The sequence below is a fragment of the Genypterus blacodes genome, unplaced genomic scaffold (assembly GCF_046128005.1).
Source record: "Genypterus blacodes isolate CSIRO-AG114 ecotype Tasmania unplaced genomic scaffold, CSIRO-AGI_Gbla_v1 ptg000120l_1, whole genome shotgun sequence".
Taxonomy (NCBI): domain Eukaryota; kingdom Metazoa; phylum Chordata; class Actinopteri; order Ophidiiformes; family Ophidiidae; genus Genypterus; species Genypterus blacodes.
The window spans coordinates 2,368,001-2,391,840 of NW_027466923.1; the positions used below are offsets into that span (position 1 = coordinate 2,368,001).

The 23,840-nt window shown below is 47.0% G+C and overlaps 2 protein-coding genes and 1 long non-coding RNA gene across 3 annotated transcripts; 2 read left to right on the forward strand and 1 right to left on the reverse strand.

Moving 5' to 3' along the window:
• Nucleotides 1–2,171: 2,171 nt before the first annotated feature.
• On the reverse strand, nt 2,172–9,878 carry LOC143010177 (uncharacterized). The gene is made up of 3 exons (XR_012964768.1): nt 9,676–9,878; nt 2,369–2,529; nt 2,172–2,294 (listed from the first exon to the last, which is right to left on the reverse strand). It is a non-coding gene; the product is annotated as an uncharacterized LOC143010177 (long non-coding RNA).
• An 807-nt stretch (nt 9,879–10,685) lies between these two features.
• LOC143010141 (protocadherin-8-like) lies at nt 10,686–14,752 on the forward strand. Its single transcript, XM_076162338.1, has 3 exons — nt 10,686–13,475; nt 13,574–13,799; nt 13,954–14,752. Exons 1-3 carry the CDS (start codon nt 11,025–11,027, stop codon nt 14,304–14,306), a joined length of 3,030 nt encoding a protein of 1,009 aa, XP_076018453.1. The 5' UTR covers nt 10,686–11,024; the 3' UTR covers nt 14,307–14,752.
• A 1,256-nt stretch (nt 14,753–16,008) lies between these two features.
• Nucleotides 16,009–23,705, forward strand: LOC143010132 (leukocyte cell-derived chemotaxin 1-like). Its single transcript, XM_076162328.1, has 7 exons — nt 16,009–16,247; nt 16,549–16,689; nt 17,558–17,698; nt 19,100–19,213; nt 21,302–21,452; nt 21,713–21,819; nt 22,608–23,705. The coding sequence occupies exons 1-7, from the start codon at nt 16,176–16,178 to the stop codon at nt 22,830–22,832; spliced, it is 951 nt and encodes a 316-aa protein (XP_076018443.1). The 5' UTR covers nt 16,009–16,175; the 3' UTR covers nt 22,833–23,705.
• Nucleotides 23,706–23,840: the final 135 nt, after the last annotated feature.

The following is a 23,840-nucleotide window of genomic DNA, read 5'->3' on the forward strand; positions in this document are numbered from 1 at the left end:
GAGCGTGAATTATAATGCAAAACACACATTCTCCTATTATTCTTGAACTCCAAAACCCAATTATGTTCCAATTCTGCATTTTAATACATCAATGTTTGCAGCAGCTTTACAAAGGTTTTAAATTGTGTCACCAAATCAAATTGCATTATAAATATTCATCCTAACTAATGTGTGGTCACTTTGGGAAAGGCTTTAAATGAGCCTGTGGTAATTATATGTGATTGATCTGTATATATGAACTGTGGCTCATTTGGAGGAGAAAAAAAAGCTCAGAAATGTGCTTAAAGTCAGTCTGCGGGTTCACTGCTGGGGGCTTTTATGCTTCGTTAATAAATGCAAACATTTGCGCCTGATGGCTCACTTAACCTCTTAATTTATGTATAACCACCACAGGCCTATTCAGAGGAGAGCCATCGGTCAAACAGAGAAAGAGAGAGAGAGACCCCTGCACAGCCCCGTACGGCCCCCGAAAGGCCCCCGCGTCTCTTTCATCTCCGCTCTGATCACATGGCCGCTTCGTGCCGCCTCAACCGGCCTAATTGTTCTTCTCATTGACGAGTCGGTTCCGGTATGTTAGTGATTTTCCGCTCCTTGGTGAGGGAGCTGTGCCTGGACTGGGACATCTGTAGGGGGTCAGGGGTGAGGGCGACCCTGGAGCTGCGTCCATCTGCCCATTACATACCCACGTCCTCACACACACACACACACACACACACACACACACACACACACACACACACACACACACACACACAAGGCTGCTAAACACCTCTAATAGCAGGGTAGTGCTCTATTATCAGGCCTAATGAGCACAAACCAACGTGAATAGAGATAAACATTATAATTCATCAGTTAAATACCAGAAAATAATACATGATGACATCATATGAGGGAGGAGTGACAGCAGCAGATGAGTGTTATGCAATGGAACTGAAACTGGGACACTGACTTCAAACAGAAACTTCTAGATGTTTCCTAATCCTCTCATCTTTTTTTGGGGGAGGACGTCTCAGAGATGTGTCCTTAGATTCATGAGGATTTAGTTAAAATATTCAGGCCAGGCAGAGTCCAGGATACTGAGAATGTAAATACTGTGGAAAAATAAACACTGAAAGTAATTTGCTGCAGTCAGTCTAAATTTAACAGATCTCACTACTAGAGGTCTGGATGAAGGTCTATCTATCTATCTATCTATCTATCTATCTATCTATCTATCTATCTACCTACCTACCTGTCTGCCTGCCTGCCTGTCTGTCTGTCTGTCTGTCTGTCTGTCTGCCTGCCTGCCTGCCTGCCTGCCTGCCTGCCTGCCTGCCTGCCTGTCTGTCTGCCTGCCTGTCTGCCTGCCTGTCTGTCTGTCTGCAGTAATCACTCATACATTCACAGTTAAGTGCAGTGTATGAGTGTATGAGTGTATGAGTGTATTGCAGCAGACGTCCAACTCAAGCCTCGAGTGAAGCTGTAATACATCTCCATGCAAAATACTAATAATCTTTCTTGTTTGCTTTCTGCCTGGAGGACAGAATGTGCTTCTGTGATTCTGGACTCTCTTTGCTTCGCCCTCTTCCATCTTTGAGCCGCTGAATATTGCAGGAGGTGGGGGAGGTTGGGAGTTGCTGTTCAAACACCACCGGCCTGAGCTGGAAGTGCGTTCTCGAAAAAAGAACTCAACACCCAGCAAAGAAATCCTCAAATCCTACCTGTTTAAACAAATGTTAGAGCTATTTGTAGCATTCATGATGGATGTTGACTTCCTGATAGGTGAGGAAATTTGTACGAAAGACACAAAAAAAAGAGTTTGTGAGTACTTTGCTTTGTCCTCTCCTCTTTACTTTATATTGTATACCACCATGTTCCGAAGTAAACATGTGAACAGATCCATTCTATTATCTACCTTCAGGTCCAGCCATTGCTCACTCATCAATGATGTCATCGCTTGTGTGTTGTTTTTGGATTTGAACATACAGGTTTTGTGTCTTTAAGTACACCGATGGTCTCATGATTACAAAAGGCTTAGAAAGACTACACAGAGAAAGAAGAAGAAACACAGAGTCCAGAACATCTAAATGCCCGATGACACGCCTGCATTTACGCCTCAACGTCCCACATGTTTATCTGGATGCTGTCTGCTGTCGTTGGGTCTCAGTATCTGAGACGTTACACTACCCTCTTCCTCAACCTGTAGGTTCATCAACCCGTTTTAAAAAGACAAACTCAAACAAATACCTGATTTGCGTGGGCGGCCATTGTCCACAGCTCCTCATTCAACCACCTCAGGAGAGGACTAGCACTGCCTGGAGGAGAAGGCGGGTGATTTTTACTCGCATTGTCTCTACACATTTATTGTAAAGGCAGAACATATACGTACGTGGGCAGGCAGATCAGACTGCGTTCCAGTCACAAAGCGCTCCGATGAGGTGGAATTCTTTGTTTTCCTGCGTGTCGTCTGCTTTCTTCTCAGGAGGTTGGCAAACAACGTCTCAGAAGTGTGAATCCAGCATAGGTGCAAGAGTAGCAGGGGCATGAAGTCTAGACAGAATTAGTATTCAGAAGATGCATGTAGGGAGGGGAAATATATTTGTATTGTTGTGGTGACTGTTGTATTCCTCAGCTATCTTTGAAAACGGAATCTTCACTCTGAAAAACTTAATTTACAGCTGGATATTAATAAAAGAAACCTTGGCCCTTGAGCATATTCACCGCTAACTTCACTGTTGATATCAGTCTGGCTCTGAACTCTGATGTAACCAGCGGATTGTGTAACTCAAGGACAAACTGAGATACCTGAAGGTGTCTCTATAGGCGATCACAGGCGAGTCAGCCGTGTGTGTGTCTGTGTGTGTGTGTGTGTGTGTGTGTGTGCTGTACCCCCGCCAACCCCACCCACCCAAACCCCAGACAAAAAGGCCATTGCTCTGGTGGAACGAACCAAGTTTAGCTCACTCATTGCATTTGTTAGCCCCACAGAGACCCTGAATATAGAACAGCCATTCTATCTAATGAGGCAGAACTTCATGGTTGCCTCTATAAAACTTTGTCAGCCTTCTGTTCTCTGGCAACAAAGCCTGAATTTGAACGTTTCACCCATTTTTTTTAGCCCTTTTTTTCCCAGCGACACGCAAAATGATAAGATGAATCGAAAAGCGAGCTTATTCCTCCCAGTGATGCCAGACAACTGACGCAAACAAAGATGCTTATGTGGAGAAATAGGGCACTTAGGCGGGAGGAGCGATCAAGAACGACGCCTCCTTAGGGGTTGTAGTTTATAAAATAGCCTAGATTTGTGCTCCGTGATGAGGATCTGTGAAGGATTGTTTTCTTCCTCTTCTCGTATTCCGATATATTAGTATTCTTCCTCGGCCCAATACTAATTTGACTATTCCTCATTTAATGTGTGAGCAATGATAATAATAAGCTGGTTCCTGCTGTGTGTTTGTGTGTGTATTTGCATGTGTGACAATCTCTTTGTTTACAATTGATAAACTTTATCAGAACTCCTAACTTTATTGCATCAATCTATATTCCTGCGACAAACATGAGCCCAGAGATCTGAGATATTGTGTATCAAAGACCTGACGTCCCATTTGTCCATATTTAACCTGAAATAGCCACTAAAAGAAACACGAGTTCAACACACCTCTCACAGATCATCTATCTGATGACCGACTGAAGGACCGGCATCACTCCCTGAGCCTCAAACACATCAAACCTTATTTATTTGCATCTGTTCATGGCCCCTGAACAGCAAACAGCATGTGAGGTGTGACACGGCGGATCAGAGGAACCAACGTGTGTCAGAGAGTCTCAAGCGGCTCACTTCAATAACATCTGACACCAGGAAGGAGAGGAGAAGCACTGATCCAGGAGATCTGAGGGATAATTTGGTCCGTTAGTTGATGGCCTTCTTTGGTGAGCGCGCTTGTCTGTGCAACTTTGCCTCATTATGTGTCCCATGGCCTGCATGAACAATCAAGGCCACGGCTGTTGAAATATTGATTAGGTCTACAGTGAGATGTATTTCAGCTTTAGTTGCATATAGACTATTGGCTGAATATAGTTATTTGTCTTCAAAGCCTCATGCGCAGCGAGTACACACTGATTGCATTATTGTGTGCTTGTACGTGTGCTCTCTGTGTGTGTGTGTACGTGGCGTCCCCTCATATCTTGCTTTTTGTTTTTATGAAGCACACGCGCTAACGTTCAAAGAGAATTATATAGTGTTGTTTATGGAGGGTGACTCCATAAACAGGGGAGCTTTAATGCTCTGTGAGAGAGGACACACACACACACGCCGTACACACACACACAGCCAGCTGGACCTGTGTTACCTGTACAGACTCTTTAGTCAAATTAATATGGCTGCACGCTCTGCTCCACACACTGCTGCAGGGACTTGAAACAGAATGAAGTTACGGCGGAGAAGAAGCGAGAGAGAAAAGGGGGGAATAAGCGTGATGGAGGAGTGGGAGAGGAGATAAGAGGGAGGAATTACAAAGTAAGTGAGAGTAGGAGTTCTGTCGCCTCTATCTAATAGGGATGCGAGTTTGTGTGAAAGGCTTCCTCCTCTCCTCACTGAGGCTCACACACTCTTTGTGAGTGATTCAAACTCTAGAACGTGCGTTAGAGGTTAAAAGTAAAAAAAAAAGTTAATGAACTGTAGAATGTTTGTAATTCAGGATTGGAATCAAACCCTTGGTCCCAACTTTAACGATCATAATGAAGCGTATCATTAGAATCAAAGCGTCACACAGCTGCACAGCATTAAACGGCTCATTACTCTGTTAAAATGTGGATCAAACTCAATCACTATATTTACATTTACACCATGCACCAATTATACTGGACTGCAATTAAGGCAAAAATGCAAGTGGAACACACACGGGCCGAATTATAAGATTCCACTGATCTCCACAGTGGATTGCGTAATCGGAGTGGAGAGTTTACACGCTTGAGTAAAATCGTACACTATAGTCTGATTACTGCTAATGTTTACTGAGCAAACTATAATCGTGGTGGTCAACGCTACACAAAACATTCCTTTTAAATAGAGCAGGCCTGTGTCTGCTCTGTGCTCTGTGTTAGTCTGCTACATGATGCATCCGATGCACACAGCAAGAGACTCTGTGATCAACTTATGTCTGGATCAATAATGGAAATGCTGCTATTCTGCTTATGTCCCTCAGAGCTGTAAGCTTCAATTTTCATTTCCGGGGCTCCTCAGTTATGTTTGCTTTCCTAATGTATTTGAAAAATGGTGCATGAGCTTGGTGTGATGTCATTCTGCTGCACTGGGACATAGCACAGTTTGATCAGAGGTGAAGAAATGCAAGGGCTTATTGATGCTGATTATAGATACTTTTATAGAGTAAACATAGTCATTTCAAGGAACTGATGGTTAACTTTATACTTTTAACATTCCAGCTGAGCAGTGCTTGGTATGTTCTGCTCCAATCCTATAGAAGTGTGAGTGTGCGTGTGCCGATTTTGCCATATTTCACAACACAACACAGGCTGTTGTGTTTCTATATTCACTTGCAAATGTCTGACTACAGGGATTAAAGTGAAGCGATTAGTCAGTCTCTTCTTTTTCTTCTTCTTCTCCTTCTTTCTATCCTTCTTCTCACAAAGTCCCAATGATTTATGGATTATCACAGCCGCTTATTAGCATGATATCTGCATGTTGGTGTTTTAATACACACGGTCTGTGCCGGGGGACAGAAGAAGACGGGGAGACATAAGTTCATATGAGTGATATGCAGACGCCTGCCTGCCTGTCTGTCTGTCCCCCCCGTCTGTCCCCACCCCTCCTCCCTCTATGTTTCTCTTAACTCATCCACCCCATCTGTTCACCTTAAAGCGTGGCACAATCTGGCTCATACCGCAGCCATCAGGTGTGTGTGTGTATGCGTGTGTGTGTAGACACCCCGCAGCCTTTCACTTGCTCACACACCCATATTTGATCCAGCTTTGTCCTTTTTTTTTATGATTGAAATAAAGATTAAATATGTTAAAGAGGTTTGTGTTGTTTTACATTCATGCAGCGTCCTGAGAGTCCAGACACAAGCTGGACTCTGTTTCCCCCCACATTCTCCCACTATACACTGAGCTGGGGGGGGCGGACTTGGTCCCCCCCTGCCCCCCCTACCATATAACACTGCTATAACTTAACTCTCTCCTTTATGTAGGCCTGATGTGTGAATCTTTATGTGCGCTCCTGCTGACCTCCTCCCCCCCGCGCCCTGAAACTTGCTTCCAGAATGCCAGTGATGGACACAACTTGCACACAAAAGCTTGATGGCGGGTGAAAGAAAGCAAAGGGGAGGTGGGCGGAGCTTGTGGAAAGGAAAGGCTGAGCGACCTTTTAAATCATCATTGGAAAGTCATTAGAAAGCTGGCGGGGCCGGGCGGAGCCGGCCGCACAGATTGCGCGCTCCCGACCACAATACCGGTAATGAAGTGGAAGAGGGGTGGGCGTGTCCCGGGACAGATTTCTTTACACTAGTTACTCCACTGGCCCTAAACTTTCCCCCCAATCTGTGTGTGCGGGTGTAAAAAGATGTATTCATGAGATGTTAACCGTTTTGTTTGTCGGGTAGGAATTTATTCAAAGTGTTGCAGCTCTCGGGGACAGATGGGCTGCAGGGGTGATGGATCGGAACAGAAGTTAACTAAGAGAAAAGGAGATGGAGGAAGGGGGATAAATGTTTAGTGTAAGTGGACGTTATCAATCTGGAGGCATTCTGGTGCCAATCCGCGCCTGCTGCTCCATTCAGACTCACGGCACAAGAAGCAGAAGCTCTGACACTGTATACCGCGCTCGTTCCGTGACGTCATCGTGATCAGAGCGGTGATTTAGCTCCAAACGGCCAATTTCACTTCTTTTTTTCTAAAACAATGTGCTGCTCGTGCTGCGGAGAAAGAGAGAGAGACACACAAGCACCCAGTGTGGTTCTCAATAGTGCCCCCTGTGGATCATCTGTGTGTGTTCATTCAATCCAAATCTGTGAGATCGATCAAGTGAACGCACCTGATTTAGTCGATTAGGCGGTGTCAGTGCCGTGATCGATTAAACATGACGCAATGACGAAAATCGTTCAGATCATTTGTGTTGGAGAGGAGTCCTGTCCCTGTCTCTGTCCCTGTCTCTGTCCCTGTCTCTGTCTCTGTCCCTGTCCCTGTCCCTGTCCCTGTCCCTGTCCCAGTCTCTGTCCCAGTCCCTGTCCCGCCCTGCCCTGTCCTTCAGTGGACAGATGCGCCTCTTGTCAACTTGAATTAGACATTTTAGTACCCAAACAAAGGAGAGTGTAAAGTGGATATTTAGAGACATTTAATTTCTTTTCACCATTTGGGGCCCACACACACACACACACATTTAAACACAAGAGCCTAATTAACCTGCGCAGCACTTGGTCATGTATAGAGTTTGGATGAAGTGTTTCTTGTCATACAGGTTGAATGAGCGCGCATGTTGCGGCTCTTCCTCGGTCTGGAGTGTGATTCTCTGTGTAAAGGGGCCGCGACACAAGTTCCTCAAGTGTTGCTCTGTGTCGCATTCACTCCTAATCAGATTCATCAATAGAGGATGAGGCCATTATAGCAGGCGAGCCCCGGGGTGCCTGCAGTGGATCCTCCGGTGGAGAGGCGATAATTGGATAATTAGTGCCGGGAACCAATTAGGAGGGAGCGCTTGTGATGGCACGCGAGTTAAGCAAAGGTTAAGGGGGGGGGGGGGGGGGGGGGCGTGGGTGGGTGAGTGACGGGAGTCCAGCGCCCGGATCGATTATCTTAAAACCCCCCCATCTCCCTCCCTCCACCTCTACATCTTCTCTTTCTCACACTTCCCCCTCGCTCTCTCCCGCTTATCTTGATGGACAAAAGGGACCAAATCGTCCATTTCCATCTCAATGAGTTAAGCCCTAAACAAGAGGCAAGAGATCGGGCGACCGCGGCCTCACACTCCAAATACCCAGCAATACTAGAGCAAATGGGACCACAATGGGAGAAAGAAAGGACAGAGGGGGGAGAAGGAGGGAGGGTGTGTGTGTCCAAAAGATCTATATATATATGTTAAAGAAAATGCTAATATATCCTTAAAGAATAGAGGGGATTTGAGAATCTCTCATCCTAATTCTACTATTGTTGAACTCGCGTGCAGACGGGGTGAGTTTGACATGGTGATCGCGTGAGACAATCCGGGTTTTGTTTTTTGTAAGTGTGTGTGTGTGAGAGTGTGAGTGTGAATGTGTGTGAGTGTGTGTGTTCCAAAATCTGTCCTACTCTCTGTCTAATCCGCAAGGGGAGACTCAACAACATAAACGTGCAATTTGCTTTTGATTGCTCCATGTGAGAGAAACACACCGAATACCTCCACAGTCTATATGGAGAGAAAGAAATGGGAACAACACACACACACACACACACAGACTCACACACACACACACACACACACACACACACACACACACACACACACACACACACACACACACCTGTTCACAAAGGGTTGAAGTTAATAGAAGATCTCTGCATCAGTCTCAATGTTGCTGGTGCACTAATATCTACTAAGATTCATCCTATGTCTCTCTCTCACACACACACACACACACATACACACACACACACACACACACACACAGACACACACAGACACACACAAACCTGTTCACAAAGGGTTAAAGTTAATAAAGGATCTTTGCATCAGTCTCAACATTACTCTCTACTAATAATCATCCTTTATTAGCTCTATATGCTTCTTCAATCCCCTATAAAACTGAATCATTGACACTATATTTCTCTCCTAATATCTCAATATAACACTCTTTTAGTTTCCCTCCAGCTCGTGCATGGGTTTGGATCGAGTCCCGCTGTGTCCAACTGCACACAGCGTGAATGGATGTTGTCCATTCAGGTGTCTGTTTGACTTTCTGTGGCAGATGGGTTCTTTATACAACATGTCAACTGATATTAGCTTCTAGTGCAAAGGCAAGTGTTGCCCCTGAAAAACCTGCCTTATGTGTGCATGCGTGAGAGAGAGAGGGAGAGAGGGAGAGAGAGAGAGAGGGAGGGAGAGAGAGGGAGGGAGAGAGAGAGAGAGAGAGAGAGTGGAGGGGATAAAGGGAAGAATGAGGGAAATCTCTTAAAGAGCCGTGACGGGGCCCGGGCTGCTCTCTAAATGTATTTTAATAAGAGGGACCCTCATGTCCAGCGCGATTCATCTCCCATTTCTGAGTAATGAAAGGAGTCGTGGTCCAGGACCGGGCCAGGTCTTAGGGGGGGCTGGATGGGGACACAAAGGCTGCATGTGGCTCTGTCTCATTATGCTGCAGTTAGGCGGAGGGCTGCATAGAGGCAGCGGGGGGCTTAGGGTCCCCACAGACCGGCTCAGGGGGAACCACAATACCGGCGTGGACGCTGCAAAGAGAGAGACCCTGCCAAGCCATTATACCGCCGCCATACTAACGAGGCCTTCATGCGCCTTTGATAGAATCTCACTATTCAGATCCTGATAAATCCCCCCTGCGTGTGCAGCCAAATCCTATTTGTAACGGGTCTGTGTGTGTGTGAGAGCGCGTATGCAGCCTTGTCTATGCGTGTGTGTGTGTGTGTGTGTGTGTGTGTGTGTGTGTGTGTGTGTGTGTGTGTGTGTGTGTGTGTGTGTGTGTGTGTCATCTTCACCTGCGCCTCTTGTGTCTCGTGCTGAAACCGGGACCGTTAAACACCCCAGCTCACACGACCCCGCACCGATCTGATCCGGTCTGAGCCGAGACTAGACCATGGAAATCCAACTACACTCTCCATGTTGAAGTTGATCCAGACGCCCCGTTTTTCTTCTCTGGATTCAAACGTGATCTGATAAGCAAACAATGAGTGGATTACATCACGCGACGGCAGAGGAATGAATAAGCAAGCAGAGCACATTTAATGGCATTTATGAATGGAAATAAAATGAGTCATAAAACGTTGCTATTACCAGCAGTTACACCTCGTTCTCCCGAGTCCGCGGCCCTGACATTATTATGGGAGTTAAGATGTTTCAGCAATATATTGAAGTCCATAAAAAGTGCATTATCTGAAATCTTATCTGTCCACGGAGTGTTCAGGGGGAGAAAATGACAAATCGGCCTCATTTGCATGTATAAAGTTAAATTCCAAATCAGAAGGAGAGAGGGAGAGAGCGATGGAGAGAGAGAGAGAGAGAGGTCATCGGGACAGATCTGGCTGATTTTACACGCGTGGGGCTGCACTGGACGCGTGTGTGTGTGTCTGTGAGGGGGGATCCACCCGAATAGCGTTTAAAGCATTTAAGTCCCTTTATTCTGATAGTGCGTGTGTGCGTGTGTGCGTGTGAGGATGTAACATTCCGAGCAGACACTCCTTTTCAAACGCTTTGTCCTCTAACTCAGGGACACTGCGCATCTCTGTGCCTCCTTCCCCCCCCCCCCCCACCTCAATGTGTGTTTGGCGCGCAGACTCATTTAACCGCCACCGGGAACATAAACAACTAACGGAAACTATAGCCCCTGTATTAAATCAAGCACCCGGGGTTTAGCCCACATATCGGGCGCCAAGTTTCTCCGCACAGTCCAGGAATCTCTAAACAGGGCTTCTTTTTTTTTTTTAGAGGTCTTTCAGAAGTCTCTCCTTTCCCTCTTTCAAAGCCCGGATTGGTCACAGTGCGGCTCATTTGCATAGCTCGCCGTATATACCCTCCTGCAGACACTGCAGCCCTCTTGCGCTGAGAGCAGCACACCTCCTGTACACACACACACACGCGCACACTCAGAAAGAGAGAGAGAGCCAGAGAGAGAGGAGCGCGTCAGAGTGCGCACTGACAGACATATGGAGTATTTATTCTAACCATTTTATTATAAGGAACGACAAAACCTGGCTCTGGATGCTCAGGAGCAAGGTGGGAGAGAGGAGTTGCTTTGTACAGGTGCGTTTGGTTCTCATCTTCACATACAAGTTGGACTCTGTGTGGCGGACAGTTTGCTGATTCTATAGGAGCGATTGAAGGTGGCAAGATGGGAGAACTAGGCAGGAACGGGCAGTTACTGCTTATGTGCGCGTTTGTGTTCAACCTGGCTGCTGTCACGCAAGCAAAGACTGTGAAATATCAGACGTTTGAAGAAGACGCGCCGGGGACCGTGATAGGAAACTTGGCCAAGGACATTTCCTCCGCTCCTTCGCCCGCCAGCTCCAGGACCAATTTCAGGATGATGAAACAGTTCAACTCGTCTTTTATCCGTCTGAGGGAGAGCGACGGGCAGCTGACTATAGGAGAGAGGATAGACCGGGAGAGGATCTGCAAACACACTCTGCACTGCCTCATCGCTTTTGATGTGGTCAGTTTCTCCAAAGAGCAGTTCAAACTCATCCACGTCGAGGTGGAGGTCAAGGACATCAACGACAACTCCCCCGAGTTCCCACGGAAAGAGTCGAGTCTGGAGATCTCCGAGAACACGGCGGTGGGGACCCGGATCCCGCTGGACTTCGCGGTGGATGAGGACGTCGGGGTGAACTACATCCAAAGCTACCAGATCTCCGTCAATAGCCACTTTTCTATCGATGTGCTCAGCAGGGCCGACGGGGTTAAATATGCGGAGCTGGTCCTGATGAAGGAGCTGGACCGGGAGACGCAGGCGTCTTACGCACTAGAGCTGGTGGCGATGGACGGTGGTAACCCGTCCCGCACCGGATCTACGCGCATCAACATCAAGGTGAAAGACTACAACGACAACAGCCCGGTGTTTGACAGGAAGAGCTTCTCCGTGGACCTGCCAGAGGATGCGCCCGTGGGCTCGCTCCTCCTGGATTTGAACGCGGAGGATCCGGATGAGGGACTGAACGGGGAGGTGGTGTACGGGTTCGGCAATCAGGTGACCTCTGAAATCCGACAACTCTTCAGAGTGGACCGGAAAACCGGGCGTCTCACCCTGGAGAGCCCCATCGACTTTGAAAGTAAGAACACGTACGAGTTTGACGTGCAGGCGACCGACTTAGGACCGAACCCGAGTCCGGCCATCTGCAAGATTGTCGTGCAGGTGCAGGACGTCAACGACAACGCACCTGAGATCTCCATTACGCCTATGACGTCAATCACCGCGGGGATCGCGTACATCACGGAGGCGGCGGCGAGGGAGAGTTTCGTGGCTCTGGTCAGCACCTCGGACCGGGACTCCGGTGCTAACGGGCAGGTGCACTGCACGCTGTACGGACACGATCACTTCAGACTGCAGCAGGCGTACGAGGACAGCTTCATGATCGTGAGTACGAACCCGTTAGACCGGGAGAAGATCCCCGAGTATAACCTTACCATCGTGGCGGAGGACTTGGGCTCCCCTCCGTTCAGGACCATAACTCAGTACACCATCCGGTTGACGGACGAGAACGATAACGCGCCGGTGTTTAGTAAAGCGATGTATGAGGTGGCCGCGGTTGAGAACAACGCACCGGGCGCGTACATCACCACGGTGGTAGCGAGAGACATGGACACGGGGTCAAACGGGAAGGTCAGCTACAAACTCGCTGACACCTACTTCATGGGGTCGCCGATCTCCACCTTTGTGTCTCTGGACCCCGCCAGCGGCTCCCTGTACGCGCTCCGGAGCTTTAACTACGAGGTGATGAAACAGCTGGAGCTCCGGATCACGGCGAGCGACGGCGGCTCCCCGTCTCTGTCCGGTAGCGCCAGTGTGTATGTGAGGATCGTGGACCAGAACGATAACGCGCCGGTCATCATTCAGCCGGGGCTCCATAACGGCTCCGCTGAGGTCCTCCTGCCGCGGGACGCACCGACCGGATACGTCATCACCCGAGTGGAGGCGCGGGATGCGGACGAGGGCGTGAACTCGGAGCTGTCATTCAGGCTGAGCGGCACCGGGGAACCGTCCGTGTTCTCCGTGAACAAAGTCACCGGGGAGATCTACCTGAACCAGGTGCTCAGCCACGAGGTGGACGACACCCTGAGCGTAACGATCACAGTGAGTGACAACGGCCGGCCCGCGCACACCTCCACCGCCACGCTGCACTTCCTCATCATCGCCGGTTCCCCTCCGAGCGACAGGACCGTGTACCAGTCCGGCAGCGGGGACGAGGTCCACGCACAGTGGGACCTGTCCGTGGTGATCATCGTCGTCCTGGCGGGGAGCTGCACCCTCCTGCTGCTCGCCATCATCCTCATCGCCACCACCTGCAACCGGCGGAAGGAAGACAAAAGCGGAGAGGACAGCGACTCATACGGGGAGAAGGGGACGCTGGAGCGGGACAGGAGCCACGTGGTGGAGAACCCGCTGCTGCCCCTCCACGGGGTCGTGGCAGAGGCAGGATTTGAGGGTCACTCTTACAGCAGCCAACCAGAAGGCTTCGCCCAGGCTCACCCCGGGGGCAGCGACATGTGCTCGGCCTCAGAGGACGGCAGTGAGGTTCCCTGTGTGTATGACTCTGACAACAAGCACCGAGGCAAGAAACATGAGGTGAGCAGCATCAGAGAGGCAGAGCAGCTCAACCTCCAGTGTCTGTACATGCAGCAGACCTCTAACCTGTCTTTCTCCCTTCTCTCCTCCCCCTATAGGGCTACTCCACGCTGCCTGGCTATGGCACCAGTAAGGAGGCAGTGAGACCCATCACTATCTGGAAGGGCAACTCCTACACCACCATCTCAGCCAGGGATCCGGTCTTCAGCGGGAAAGACAGCGGCAAGGGGGACAGCGACTTCAACGACAGTGACAGTGATGTCAGTGGAGACACTGGGCTGAAGAAAGATGGAGTCGTGGTTCCTCCCATGGGCGGCCAAAACGGTAGGAGCTCACTAACCTGCTAATCACAATCAACATCAGGAGTTGTTGCAGAGATGTTGTACTGGGTTGCATCAGATTGTATAGGAAGACCAAACAATGGATGGAATAGTGTGTTCACTTTGACTAACAGACCTCTTCCTCTCTCTCTCTTTAGCTCTTTGGGCATGCACCAGTGAATGTAAGGTTCTGGGTCACTCAGATCGCTGCTGGAGTCCCTCAGCAGTAAGAGCCACAGTAGCGCCCTCTCCGGCCCCCACCCTGTCCTCCTTCAGCACCCTGCCCAAGACCGCCTCACTGCCCCGGGATCCAAACCGCAGGGACAACTACTACCAGGCCCAGATCCCCAAGACCGTGGGGCTGCAGAGCGTTTACGAAAAGGTGCTTCACAGAGAGTACGACTATGTTCTGGTCACCCCTCCCCGACCCGTACGAGTCCAAGAGATCAGCGATGTCGCTATCCCAGTTTACACCCCGTCCCCCTCACACTGTCCCCAAGAGGAGGTCTAACACACACACACACACACCGATGCACACTCACTTAGGCCTATGCTCACTCAAAGAAATGTATACTGTATTAAAATGTTTTATTTATGAATCAATGACAATGAGAATCATGTAAAAATATAATTGTGTGTGTGTGCATATATACAGTCTAAGTTTATATCCTAATATTTGTGTATTTTGCTTTGTTTTATTGTGAAAGCCACTGAACTTGTTGGCCACCAAGTGTATCATATGCAAGGTTTTTGTACATACAGAGAATTTATATATTTTTTGATAAAAAGTAATAATTAAGTGAAGATATGTAAATAAGAATTGTAAATTATGATCTTCAAGCATGCCTAATATTTAAAAATGGCCCAGAAACGGTTCAGTTTGAGGCCGGTGACCCACAAAATGTATCAAGTTGATAAATGTGTACGAAATTTATTTGAATGCCATAACGTAATTGTACAGATTTTTTTTATTATTGCAATATTCTAAGATAAAATAAACTTTGAATTACTATTCTAAAAAGATGTGACTCATATGTTTGTGACCTTGGGTTGTGAGCCAAAGATGGTGAGCAGGACAGATTTGAAAGGCAGTTTTACAGGCAGGTACTACAGTGGACCGACAGGGGTCGCTGTTATTGCAGTAGTCAGCCTCTTGCCCTTGCAGCAAACAGAGGAAGGTCAGTTTGGAATATTCTTTATTGTGATTAGGATTTTTGCTGGTGCGGTGCCAGAACAGGTGCCAGGAGTTTGTGGCGAATCACTTCATCAAGTCAACAATATTAAGAGAAATCCCCAATGTGCGATTCTCTTTCATGAACTTAATGGAGTTTTACTGCTTAAAAATTAGGATTTATGCTCCTACAAGAATCCATCAATTATACAAAGGTTATCAAGGTTTCATATCGAAAGTGTATGATGTAATCCATAAATTATTCAGCACATGAAATGTACACGAATAGGCGACAGCACGTGTGTGTAAAAGGTGCATAATGTTGGTCTGCAGGGACATCAGGAGGCTTCAGTCTGACGCAATAATGGGCGAGAAGGACAAATACACACAATACATCCCATTCTTACCAAACTTCCAATTATAATCCGACACAGCAAGACGTTTTAGCAGCTGATTCGGTGATGTGGACACTAATAAAGGAAACTGGAGGGGCAGACAACTTCCCTGTCTGTCTCACAAGCTGCCGTTTCTGCACTGTACCGTCACCTATGCTCCTTATGAGCTAGAGAAAACATGTGACATTCCATCGCTGTAACCCCCTGACCTCTAGTGTGTGTGAATGTAGTGTGTGAAACAGAGAGAGGGAGAGGAAGAGAGGCAGAGACATCTATGAGCTCCAGGGTGATTTGAGGAGACTGTCTCATTTCCTGTGCAGGTCTGAGCATTAATGTCCCGCATCTATTCCTCGTCAGTCATCACTTTGGTCATAAACTCAGATTACAGATCTATCTTTGGCCTAATAATGGATTATATTAAATTCCGATGATCTTGCAGTAACGCAACTCGTCTAATTTAAAGGGGGGAATGTGTTTAGGTAAATGTGTGGCTGCGTCTTTTATTTTGTTAATCAAAAACGCAGGAGGTAAGCGGATTTGTCCGTCTTTGTTTGTTCCCGCTGATTGAACGCCGCTGATGGCATGTGAGGTCCCTCAAGACATCCGAGCCTCTCAGCCCGTGTCCGCTGGGCACACGGCCAACCCCGGTGAAGCGTCATAAAACACGACCTGTGTGAATAATCAGGAGTGTTCATCTTCCTCCTCCTCTTCCTCCTCAGAGAGAGAAGGAGGGAGGAAAGGAGCGAGAGAAAGGAGGGAGGGCGAGAGAGTTAGAGTTAGTGGACTGGGTCTCCTCAGGTGTTTGGTTCCAGTCATGGCCGGGAGCTCAGAGAAAGTACCGATCGCCTCAGCGGGACCGGAGGACCTGCAGCAGTTCATGCCGCCGGTGAGTGCTTACAGGCGGATACACAGAGCTCGTGTGTCCCGGTATAGCGGGGGGACCAGGTCAAGGGGCTTCATACAAGAGACGGGGTTTGATGATTGGGGGACTAATAAACTAAACTATATCACCATCAATTCACTTATTTATTATTATGACGTCACGCGCTGGTTACTTTTGTTTCGGTGTTATACGTACGGAAGTTATACGTTTAACTTTCAGCATGTGTTTTGATCAGGCAATTAGAAGTTGTGACAGCCAGTGGACATGTCTTTGGTGTGTGTGTGTGTGTGTGTGTTGACTGCAGGCTTACTCCGCCGTGGCCGTGAAACCCACCGCCACCGGGCGCCTGCTGAAGGCCGGGATCGCGGTCCTGATCGCGGGGGCCCTGCTGCTGCTCCTGGGGGCCGTCGGAGCTTTCTACTTCTGGAACAACAACGAGAAGCACGTAAGAGAGTGGAGTGAATGACCTCTATTGTTGACTGAGTGGTTGATTACATTGCATAAGAAGATTACAGTTTTTAATAAGACATTGAAGATCTAATATGATCTAGGGGAGGAAAAATATCAACTGCAAAATTGACTTTTACAATTATTCTGGAGTTGGCTAATAGGCTCATTCTATAAAAATAGTGTCACTTTGTTTCAAGGAAATGAATAAGAGGTGGTGAAGTGGAAACAAGTGCAATTATGTTGAGTCAGTGGGGAAGATTTGCTTGTTTAAAGTCAAAAGAGATTATTCATTTCGAAATGAATGAATGAATTCTATGGCGGAGGCAAATATGTAAAATGAAAATCAAACACAGAAGTTTCTTCGGTTCAGTCTGAGGCAAAGCTTGGTGAATGGAGTCGTTGTGAGAGTGTGTGTGTGTGTGTGAAGGGGGATCCTTACAGGGTGGAGGTGGGGTGGAGGCCCCTCTCTGGTCCGGCCGACGCTCTAGGGGCAAGAGGTGTGAGAGACAGGAGGGAGAACTCTGCTTTACAGTACACACTGATCCTGGCAACTGTTCCTGACGTAAACACCTGAATGAAGAAAGGTCCAAAGTGCAGTGATCAATCAGGACTGTGTTATTCCTCCTAATTAGGGAGGAAAGTGGATTTAGATGAGAGGAAGAGAGGGTGACTGCTGAAAGAGAGAAAGAGAGAGAAAGAGAGAGAAAGAGAGAGAGAGAGAGAGAGAGAGAGAGAGAGAGAGAGAGAGAGAGAGAGGCTGGGGGTGGGTGAAGAGGGAGCTCATACCTTACATGCCAGTCTGAAGCTTACTGTGTGTGTCTTTGTGTGTGTGTGTGTGTGTGTGTGTGTGTGTGTGTCTGCAGATCTACAATGTCCACTACAGCATGAGCATCAATGGCAAAGTGGAGGAAGGCACGATGGAGATCGATACAACCAATAACATGGAGAGGTTCAGCACCGGCAGCGGGACAGATGAAGCCGTGGAAGTCCATGATTTTGAGATTGTAAGTTGGAATCCCGAATATTAAATAAAGCTCAGTTCCTTCAGTCTGTTTTCAACCAGTTTGGTATAAACTTCAGCAACATGTAAATGATAAACTACTCACTGTAGCCAAATGCAGCCGCCCTCCCACTCCTGCCTTCCAGCGGCTCAGAGAGGTGTCAGGTTTCACACTGTAGGTGGAAGGAAGTAAGGACTAAGGATAGGAGAGATTGTTACACATTTATTCTAAGAATATGCAGTGCCGGCTGATGAATACAGTTATTTTCATGTCAAACTGGAACAACAACAAAAAAAACACTTGACACTGAATTGCTAATTTGAATAACTGAATGAAATTGAATCTCTGTAAGGCAAGAAGGATGTTTACACTTACAATGTATGATTTATCTTCATTTATCTTTACTTTCTACTAACAACTGTTATTATGCCTATAACTGGTTGACATATATCAATAAAAAACATTTTGGACACTCTATTACACTAATGCATTGGAGTGTGGCCTGAAAAGCTGCTCAGCCCTCAAACCACATAAACAAGACACAGGCTGGTTTGTATCCTTCAAGATTGGAAGGATACTAGACTTGGTTGTTGATGTCTTATGGAGGTTGATCTACCTTAGTTGAGAGTTTGCTTACTTGTATAACTTCATATGGGAGCTGGAGGCAAAATAAAGGCTTTATAATGAGACCAATGTGCCTGTTTCTGCACCGTAGCCCAATAAAAAGCTTCACTTTTCATTTTCTACTACTGCTTTCAGCCCAAACCGTCGAATTTACAATAGTTTAAGCTTTCAAAATTAGGTTTACCAGGCATATGTTCACCTCTCGCACACAGCTATTCATATTTAAATTTGACATTAATCGTGCATTACGCTGGGTGGAAAAACTGCTTAAAATTTCATGTTTGACTCCAGCAGAGCAGCAGGAGAGAGAAACGTCTGAACAGCAGTTGTAAGTGGTGTGAGCGACTCTATGGTAACTTCAGACTTGGGGTGGAATTCAATGAGATCCACTGAAACTTTAAAGGCCCTTGTGGGGAAATTGGGTCATAGCAGGGTTGGAGAAATTAGATTTAGTTAAGAGGGAGAGGACATGTTTGATCCCCAGAGAGACAGCAGAGACCCCATGGGCCAATCAGAGAGAGGGGAAGTCATCCAGTCAATCTCATCAAGGTCAGAGTGCGGTTTCTCTGACCTTTAATTAAATTGCAATGATTAGCTCAAGCATTCAGTGAAGTTCAGCTTTGAAAAGTTTTACTCATAATGTCCCCATGAGTGCATACAAGCCCCACAATGCACCAGTGCTCCATACTCTATCTAAATGTATTGACCTTGTTCTCTTTAGTTATGTGTTCTAATGTCTAGATTTGTGTTGCTTACCTCAACCTCCCGTGACTTCACCAGGGGATCACTGGCATCCGGTTTTCAGGAGGGGAGAAGTGCTACATCAAGCCTCAGGTCAAAGCTCGCCTGCCTGACGTGGAGGCTCTCAGCAAGGACTCCATGACCCTCGACCTGGTGAGCCTGTCTTTGTATCCGAGAGAGATTACTAGCATTATGAGTCAACATCTTTAAGATACAGCCTGAGTGATACTAGACGTGTAGAGTCTGATAATGATAACACACATTAAGGAAATATATAGGCTGGTGTTTGCATCTCAGGGTTAATGAGTGATACTATTAAAATATAAAAATACTTAAACTTATACCTCAACATGGATGCCGAGTCATCAATCATATACAATGTACGTCTCCTGTCCTCTTCCTGAGTGTTCCTTTATGGAAACCTTCAACATTAAGAGTGGGAAAACTATTCCAGAAATTTGGAATTGGATTCTACAAATTCTATTCACATACAATGGAGATCTCCAATTTTAATATGATTTCCAATTAGTTTAAGAGTGACAATGTCTTTCCCTTAAAATAAGGATGAGACAGAGACGGTTTCTGCCCGGCAACAGCAACACCCGATGATCTTATGTCAAGTCATATCCCCTGCAGATTAAAAATATTAACTTATAGGTAGAAGTGTGGGTTTAGTATATAAGTACAAGTAAAAGAACAGTCACAACACATGTACTTACTTTAACTGTTAAAAGTAAATATGGAATTTTCAGGGGAAGGGAACAAGAAAATGAAAATACTACGTGTTTCCACTCAAGTATGTATTACAATGCTGTACTACAACTACTAATTTCCTCTAATAATACTCATCTCTTAGCACCACACAGCAGCGTGAGTTGAGGTATTTGTGTAAAGCACCAGAGTCAATGATGTAGGACGGATACACACACACATTACATTTGTGTGTATTTCCCCCATCACTTTCTAACAGCCAAGTTTAGCAACAGGCCACTCAGAGAGAGAAACATAATGTATTCCATTATTCGGGCTAAAAACATATCAAGCAGTCTAAAGTACTACTACCACCAAATTATTATCGCAACACACGCAGCTTCTGATTGCTGAATTGAGGCTGTCTGATAATTACAATCATTTAGGCCTGCATACGCCTGACATCCACATCACCCATAATTGCCATCATGAACGCTCGTACACATAAACACACACACACACTCACACACGCACACACACAAACGCTCGCAAGCACACAATTAATTATCATGAAGGGCTGCTCTTATTGCCTCTGTGCCTCATAAATGGTTGTTTACTTCACATTTGTGCTTTTGTGTGTGTATATCTGTGCTTACTGGCTGACTTTGAGTCAGAAATGATGGTTTCTATCATGTCTTTGTTGTGTCTGCGAGCGAGCGGGAGTGTGTAGAGACGGGGGGGGGGGGATGTTGCTGTAATGGTTGCTGCAGGCTGGTCATTTGCTATAATTTAGAGTGATGGCAAATATGGGTTAGAAGAGAGAGCACGCACACACACGCACACACACACACACACACACGGAAACACACACACACATGGACGCGGACACACATACACACGGATACACACACAGAGAGTGGGTCAGATAAACTCTTATCAGTGGTGTAGTGGAGAAGGACCCTCGCTTTTATTTGTCCCTGCAGCAAATCATTTGAGCTGGAAAAAAACATCATTTCTGAAAGGTTGGAGGATAACACTCTCCAAACATGGTTATGGTGCTGTGCAGACTTCAACAAAAGCCTCAAGGCAACTGCATCCCAACAGAATCCCCCCCCCCCCCCCCCTTTTTTACCTGCAAGCTGTGGATATAGATTATATATGTTTACAGAGTCCATCTCCTTAAAAGCTCATTAGTTTATCAGCCGTATATTTAGACCATCTAATTTCTCCCTCCCTCAGATCTTGATGAGTCCTGACATTGTGCATATCACTAAATGTTAGCACACGGGAGAATCTCTCTACTAAAGCCTCAGGGCGTCCTTTTCCTCGCTTTTATATTGTTTTAAGGAGCATTAACAACACAGCATTAATGCGAATTAGACTGGGAGAGAATGGAAAACGCAAAGTGTGTGCAACTTCCGGTAAATACTACAGAAATACATGAGATTCCAAACCTTCAGCAGGGCTTTCAGGTTTCTCCATAATGTTTGTTTGCATTGTTTAGGGGGGTATCACATCTTTTCCCTCCTCACCATCCTCTTCTCCATGTAGGAGGACGAGGTGATGCCGGCCAAATTTGAGGACCATCTGATCTGGGTTGCGGCTGGCAGCCCTCTCTCTGACTCCGCCTTCCTCAGCAACAAAATCAAAGACTTGTGTGGAGATCTGCCAATCTTCTGGCTCCGTCCCACCTACACGACTGGTAAATACCCAGGCAGTTCACGGTTAAATCTTAAGATAATTGCACGCATACGACTCACTCATCCTCACTTTTGAAGATGAGTCAGATGAGGATTTCCAACCAGCCGAATGAATAATTTTTTGCCAGCTGCCAGGTCAAAAAATTCACAAAACAGAATTCTGTGCCATAGAAATCTCTGCAATCAGGAATAGTGTCATATTAGCAGCACTGCATTCCTAAATTAGGCCTGCTGTCAGAGACTGAGAGTATGATGTGTGCAGGCGGACAAAGGAAGAGGAGGGCAGCCCCCCGCCAGCGCCGCCAGGCAGCTGGAACTGAGGAGGAAAAGGACATAGAAGCTGAATTCAACCCGGAGAACCCATATCAGGTGAGTCACACACAGATAAACTCACACATTTTCTGTAACATTCAGTCTTGCTTACATCTCGTTATGGAGGACTCACAGCTGTCTGTTCACATCTGAGGGCTACCTGAGGAAACATTCCAAGAGGAAACTTTCTCACAGCTGTGTGAGCGGCAGCAGATGCCGAGGTCACAGCAGAGGGCCAGGGACTGTCATTGCAAATCTGAGCATGTGTGTGTGTTTTCTGTGGATGCTTTTTCTATGCATGGCTGTCTGATGTGACAGCGCTCTTTAGAAAAGCCCATTTAAATCTGTTCTTTCAGCATCCAGGCTGTATGAATAATTCCACCAGACCCCCGTCTCGGCTGCGTCCCCTTTGCCCCGCTGAGCACACACAGACTGCTACACATGCGTCTCCGTCTCCCTCACCCACCCACCCTTCCTTGTCCCTAATGTTGGGCCCCAGTTTTCCTAATCCCCCTCTCTTCCTACCCCCCCGAGGATGAAACATCCCCCAACCCCCACCACAGCTCCTGACAGCCACAGAGGGGGGAAAGTAGCGAGCGGTACGAGCGGTACGAGCCGTACGAGTCGTACGAGCCGTATGCGCTGGAAAAGAAAATATTTGACAACAAAAACCCACATCTGACAACTTCCCCTCCTCCCCTATCCTGCCTGTCGGGAATCTGTTTTTAATTGGTCTGAAACAAGCGTTATCTGCCACCAAATCCCTGAAAGATCACATCGCTGGGCTGAATGACACATAAACAGGCTCGTACTCACCTTTACTCTCCTCTCTCGTTTCCTCTCAGAGGGGTCTGGAAGGCGAGGAGAGCACCATGACCTTCGACCCCATGCTGGACCACCAGGGCGTGTGCTGCTCCGAGTGCCGCCGGAGCTACACCCACTGCCAGAGGATCTGCGAGCCCCTGGGAGGTTACCACCCATGGCCCTACAACTACCAAGGCTGCAGGGTGGCGTGCAGGGTCATCATGCCCTGTCGCTGGTGGGTGGCTCGCATCCTGGGCATCGTGTAAACCTGCCAGGAGAGAGATTAGGATGGGGGGGGGGGGTTCTCAAGTACCACCACATTACAGATTGTCCTGATTTGCTGAGTCAGTGTTAATTACCCAATCACATTCCAGGAGTCACCAAGTCTTGATGAAGTCCTGAGAGATGGAAGTTAGACGAAGTGTTGAGGTACTTGAGGATCAGGATTGAGAACCACAAGTCATGTAAAGGGAAAAGTTTAGGAAAGGGGTGGGGTAGCAACTTCCTGTCCCCCACCGTGCAGACTGGCACAACATAAGGATATCAATCATTAGCATTAAGAGCTGTGTTCAGCATCGCATTATACACGTGCAGTAGAGATTCGAGGCCACGCAGAGCATCACGTCTCTCGACTGTAAAGCAGCCATCTGCAGAGACGCTACTGAGCCGCAGCAAAACATCAGAGAACATATGGGAATCACACAGATACGGAACATCCAGGGGAGCCGTTGCCAATCAAAGGAATATAGAACACGTCTAACGCAAATATACGATATAACATCAGATATTTATCTCTGCAAGCTGAGTATATTTATGAAGCTCATAACCTGTCCTTCACTTTCATTCTTTGCTTTCTGATGTAAATAAATGTATAAGGTGCAGAGTATACTACTGGGTGTAGTTTGCTGTTCACCGTCTTAACTCTTAACCTAATCTGTCCTCACAAGCAGCTCATATTAAAATTATGAACTGAGCTCTTTGTCTTTTCACAAGCCATTTTAAAGTGCAATGTCAACAAATAAACCTTTTTTAAGTAAACTTGAACTTAAAATGTCATCCCTCTGTTTTGTTATTGGCCAAATGGCTTCACGTCCCGTTTGCGAATCTGAAGAGAGCGACTTGCATCCCCTCTCTGTTTCACGTTTGAGATGCGTCACGTGTGGTAGCAGCACCAGGAGGAAGAACAGAAAGAAGTTTCTTTAATGTGAGAGCTGCAGCTCAAGAACTCTTTAATGAGACTAAAGACTCTGTAGCCGTCACGCTCTCAGATCTTA

Excerpts from the sequence above, each read along its gene's own strand:
- LOC143010141 (XM_076162338.1), top strand. The coding sequence starts at position 11,025 with ATGGGAGAACTAGGCAGGAACGGGCAGTTACTGCTTATGTGCGCGTTT. Across the intron at positions 13,476-13,573 it reads ACCGAGGCAAGAAACATGAG|GGCTACTCCACGCTGCCTGG; the intron begins GTGAGCAGCATC and ends CTCCCCCTATAG. Across the intron at positions 13,800-13,953 it reads TCCCATGGGCGGCCAAAACG|CTCTTTGGGCATGCACCAGT; the intron begins GTAGGAGCTCAC and ends CTCTCTCTTTAG.
- LOC143010132 (XM_076162328.1), top strand. The coding sequence starts at position 16,176 with ATGGCCGGGAGCTCAGAGAAAGTACCGATCGCCTCAGCGGGACCGGAG. Across the intron at positions 16,248-16,548 it reads TGCAGCAGTTCATGCCGCCG|GCTTACTCCGCCGTGGCCGT; the intron begins GTGAGTGCTTAC and ends TGTTGACTGCAG. Across the intron at positions 16,690-17,557 it reads GGAACAACAACGAGAAGCAC|ATCTACAATGTCCACTACAG; the intron begins GTAAGAGAGTGG and ends GTGTGTCTGCAG.